This window comes from Drosophila hydei, unplaced genomic scaffold (assembly GCF_003285905.1).
Source record: "Drosophila hydei strain 15085-1641.00,03,60 unplaced genomic scaffold, DhydRS2 tig00000063-arrow-pilon, whole genome shotgun sequence".
In the NCBI taxonomy this organism is placed as follows: Eukaryota; Metazoa; Arthropoda; class Insecta; order Diptera; family Drosophilidae; genus Drosophila; species Drosophila hydei.
In genome coordinates, this window is record NW_022045657.1 from 4,284,020 (window position 1) to 4,289,144 (window position 5,125).

Consider the following 5,125-nt stretch of genomic DNA (forward strand, 5'->3'; position numbering starts at 1 on the left):
GAAAAAAATTAAAATGAAAATAATGCTAAAAGATTTAAAGCAGCAAATTTATGCGAGCTGCGTTAATATTTATTGCAATTGATTTTTTGTCGGCCATGAAATTAATATACATTTTAAAGTGTGCGCATAATATATGTAAATAAATATTTCAACATCCCTTTTCTTTTTTTGTGTTTACCTGACTGCAACCTTTGCTGCGCTCTCAGATCAGAGATCTACTGCCGGCTCTTTGACTGCTTTTATACTTATTGATACAATTAATAATTATATAATAAATACAGTATTTCTGTTTTAAATGTAAGTAAGTCATATATATTTTTTATGTATATATACATTATACATATAAGTTAAGTAAAGAACTCAAATCAATTTTTCCTTTCGGTTAATTCACATACAATCTGTGTTAATATTGTTAATATTATTACAGAAGAATTATATATATTTTGAGTCACAGCGATCTATGCTGACCACAGTATGGCCCTAGTCTCGATTTTATGGGAAAAGTGCTTGAACAATATAATAATAAACTAAAAATTGTACTTGTTATATAATATATATTATATTATATTAATAATTTAAATTTAAATGTAGCCATATATTAAGTCAATTAATATGCACAATAAACATGAAGTCTATAAATGATGAAGGCATTTGACTTGCAACTCAAGGAATTGACCTTAAAAAAATTAATTACATTTGTAAAGTAAGCCAATTGCATGATAATAAAAACACTAGTTAACTTTAAAGAACTTGTCATTTGCAGAGGCTCTGTATTGTGTCTCTGTAAAGATATCTGTGCATAAGCCACCTTTTAAGCACGCCTGCCCACTTAACTGTGCACAAAACAAACGTGCGCTATGCGTGGCAGCATAAGAGTCACACATACACGCACACATATATTCACGCACACACAGATAGACTCTGGTGGAACGCGCTCCATGAATTCAATCAATTTTAATGCAATTTAAATTGCATTCCCTTGTGAAAACAGACAGTGTATGGCGTCTACACACACATACATACACACACCCAGTGGCGTGCACACAGAAATGCAGATAATATGCATACGCACACGCACACTCAGAGGGACAGTGAGACGTGTGCACATTATGCAGCGATCGCAATGCGTTAATTGGCGGGCAAGCCCCAATTGTCAGCACACACTGTGAGAGTAGAGGGCTTGGCAGAGAGGACAGAGGCCGCTGCTGTCTTGCGATGCCGACGTTTATATTGTTTCAACTGCCATTCACATTTATAGTTGGCACTCTATAGCCTTCTCGTTGGCTATGATTCGCCACGGTTGGGCACATCCTTTGCGCATCGCCTCACACTTGTGCAAGCAAACAGTACCAACTGTTGCACAGTCAAGAGCAATTGCTGCAGTCAAATAGATGCTCTCAGCAGTACGCAACAGTGAGAAGCTGCATATCCGCTTACAATCAGTCAATTTTCATCACAGCCTCTAGACTCGACTGCTTAATTGAGAAACTATAACATCAAGTTGCTAAATAGCCATGCAATGATCTTTCCGACATCTCATGCCGTTAACGAACAATAGAAACAAAACCAAAATAAATCATTTTCTAAAGGAACAACTACTGACAGGAAACTGCGTTAAATATTAAATTTTGAAATTCATTTATATAGCTAAGTAAATAATGCATTTTTAGAGGCTTACAGCTTTAAGTTGGTAATTTTGTTTGGTTTAACAAAACATTTGTATAATTCTACACGACAGTGTAGAATACATTTATTAATTACTGAAATGTTGTGATCAAATCATTCCTCAAGCTGATTGTGCACTTAGTTTATTTTATCGCAAATATATTTAAAATAAAAGATAAGTAATAAATATAATAAATAGAATTGTCGCATATCAAGTAAGGATGATCTTCTAAATAGACGACGACCCTCCGAAATCACATGGAACTCGAAATACGAAATACATTTCTTGGCTTTATTATAATTTAAACTCCTTAAAAACATTGAATACTCTTTTTAGCAAAAATATATTACGTTAAATTATGTTATCTTATTACATTACTATATAAATAAAGCATATCAAATATATAATTTCAGCATTTCTGTTTTATATTTTTAATTGAAAACAAAACTTAATTATTAATTAAAAGTCGAATAGCTACTTAAATAAATTTTTGATTACAACCTGTAGACAAGTTTAATCCATTATGTGGCCAATTATACACAGAATAATATTGTAAGTCCGCAGTGAGGATAGAAGTACAAGAAAAAAACGGCTTATAACTAATATTAAATGGAAATGCTGATTATCGCATTTGGTTAGTCTGTAGATGTTAATGTATTTTTTGCTCATTTTATTTTATTTTTTTTTTTTTGCTTTTGCAATCCCTTTTAATGTTTGCGCAATCCCTTTTAATGCGCACAATTAATTTCGTTATGCTTTGTCGCCTTTGACATGTTACCGGTTATCTCTCAACACACACACACACACATACACACACACACACACACACGCACACACAGAGAGAGCAAAGCGCATAGTGTAGCAATTTGCTAAAATGCCGGGGCTTAGAACATAATGCCAAATCAGGGTGGTCCTCAAACCTGGGCGGATGTGCGCATCGAATAATCATTGCATAATTATGGGCATGGAGCGTTGCATGTTGCGCGTTGCTCGTCGCGAATGTTGCAATTTGCAATTTTCATGCGCAAACGTAATTAAAATTATTTTTAATTTACATAAATGCACACGCCCAAACATTAAAATTCGACCTATGTTTGCCTCTATTCATCGACATTGGATATTCATTTTTAGCCACGGCCGAAAAACCATCAACAAATTGTCAGCGAATTGATTTCCCTAAAAATTCTGCTCTGAATATCCATGTTTACACTAAAGCCAAAATGCATGTGGTTTCACAATTTCGGTATATATCTGATACGGTTTGTATGCATACAAGTCTGCGTGTGTGTGTGTTTACGTGAAGCGATTATGCGACTTTAAATAATTAGGCTTTACAAAAGCATGACCAATCTAAACAAATTGATTTTTGAAAAATGCTAAATTAATTTTGTGCTGAACTCTTAATAGTCAATTATATTTTTGAATGGAAAATGTTCCACATTTGGTAGGAAATTATTTACATATTTAGCGTAGCTTTCATAAACCAAAACCAAAATTAACATCGACTATTGTTTCAATAAGACAACTGTTTGCCTTGCTTGAATGTAATCAAACAGTATCTCTCCAAGAAAATAAAATTATTGAAATATATAAATATAAAAGAAATAAAGAAACAAATTTAGCAAAAATATTAAATGAACATTTACAGCTTCGTCGTGCGGGAATACTGAGCATTGAGTGACCGCATCTTAGAGCTGTGTCCTCTCTGGTTACACTGCATATAGTGAGTGCGTATGTAGATCGTGTAGGACGTATCCGGCTGAGCAGTGAGTCGCAGCTCGTGTGCGCTGTCCGCACTGCAGTCGCTGACGAACAATTCGAATTGGCAGTAGAAGCAGCGGAGCAACTGCTGCTTGCCACGGAATCGAATGTTGCCACAAGCGCTGCGCCGGCACAGGCGACAAGTGTACGTACAGCTGGCAGCGCAGTCGCTAATCAAAGGCAGCTGAGGCAGCAAGGACTTGGCACGGTATGCCCTAAGTGAATTACGAGAGTAGCTAATTAGAATAGCAAATGATTGTTGCACCTACCACTTGCACGTGTTAAGGCCATGCGCCATTTCTCCATTGTAGACAAAGGCTGCTGCATGGCACATCTCATGCAGTAGCGTTTCAACAAGTGCGCCTGTCTCTCGTATATGCGGAGAGAGCTTGAACCGTGCTCGGCGCCTTAAGTCAGTTCCAATGCTCAGCACACAGCAGCCGGGTTGTCTTCTAAGCTGCTGCCACTCAATCCTCTGCCGCAGGCCACAATGGAAGATCAAGTGATTGAGCAGGCCAAACAAAGACTTGGCCAGAGCTGCTTTGCAGTTGTCAAAGCTCTGCTGGCGATAGGTAAGCGAAAGTGGATGACACATGGATAGAGGTGTCTCCGCTGCAGAAACAATCTCAGCCCAACTCAATATTCTTCGAAATAGTTACTCACGACTTAGAGAGCTGAGAAAACTATAGCAGTATAGGTCCTGCTCTTGCTTCTGGATTTGTTCCACCTGTGCTTTATGCTCGCGACAGATTCGAGTGCGTTGCTCCTCGTCGGGCAGCTCACTCAGATCGATTGGCTCTTTGAGCTGCCTCGGTGTTTGCTGCTGAAAGTAGTTAGCATTGAGACGCTGTACATTTTCCACAAATAGTTTCTGCTTAAGCGAAGGCAATAACTTCAGCTCCAGCCCTACGCGAGACAATAGTTGTCGCTCGAGCTTTGGTAGCTCTGGCCTCACGTCCTTATCCTGCACCACATCATTGTCTTCTAAGTCGTCAAATGCTTCCCAAGGAGTATAAAGTAGACGGCGTGCCTGATTGAGTCCCAGAAAAGTGTCCAGGCGCTTTTTCAGTTCAATATCTTCATCGACTGCAGCTGCAGCTACTGGTTCACTGCATACAATGGCTGTTGGCTGACTTAAGTCCAGATAGATCAGTAGAGCAGATTTGCTAATTTCCTGTCTGCTGACAACTGCTTTTGCTATAGCTGTTGATTCTTTAGTTTCCTGCCTTTCAATCCTTGCACGCGAACGCAGAACTCGATCACTGCATGATGTTGGAATGAATCCGGATTTGGGGCACTTCCTTGGTTTCAATTGAGCATCTAAAAAATTAATTCATTTTAATGCTGATTATGTTAACTAAGGCAATTCCATCGGCTGTACAACTTGCCCATTTTGCATAGCCTGAATTCATTTTCTTGTTCGTTTATTTATTTAAAAAATATTCAATTTGACACAACTGTATTCTAAGAGCTTAAAATATAGCAGTCAATCTCGCATGCTCTGCTTTAATTTGAATTCTCGATCTATTTATATTCTTAGCATGTTTCAATGGCCACTTTCCATGAAATTAGATGTACACTTAATAGATCAGACAACTAATTCCAAGCTATTTACAAAAGCCTTCCCAAACAGAAATGCCCTTTAAAGATGCCCCAATGATGACCGCAACACTGGAGTTTATGATTATAATAGGGGAT

General features: G+C 37.7%; 1 protein-coding gene across 1 annotated transcript; it reads right to left on the reverse strand.

Annotated features, from left to right (window-relative positions):
• Nucleotides 1–3,308: 3,308 nt before the first annotated feature.
• LOC111600274 lies at nucleotides 3,309–4,900 on the reverse strand. Its single transcript, XM_023316322.2, has 4 exons — nucleotides 4,816–4,900; nucleotides 4,091–4,747; nucleotides 3,697–4,039; nucleotides 3,309–3,642 (listed from the first exon to the last, which is right to left on the reverse strand). Exons 1-4 carry the CDS (start codon nucleotides 4,817–4,819, stop codon nucleotides 3,309–3,311), a joined length of 1,338 nt encoding a protein of 445 aa, XP_023172090.2. The 5' UTR covers nucleotides 4,820–4,900.
• Nucleotides 4,901–5,125: the final 225 nt, after the last annotated feature.

Bases quoted from the DNA above. Each gene is read 5' to 3' on its own strand.
- LOC111600274 (XM_023316322.2), bottom strand. The intron at 4,040-4,090 runs GTGAGTAACTAT...TTGTTTCTGCAG, and splicing joins TTTTCTCAGCTCTCTAAGTC to CGGAGACACCTCTATCCATG. The intron at 3,643-3,696 runs GTAGGTGCAACA...TAATTCACTTAG, and splicing joins GGCCTTAACACGTGCAAGTG to GGCATACCGTGCCAAGTCCT.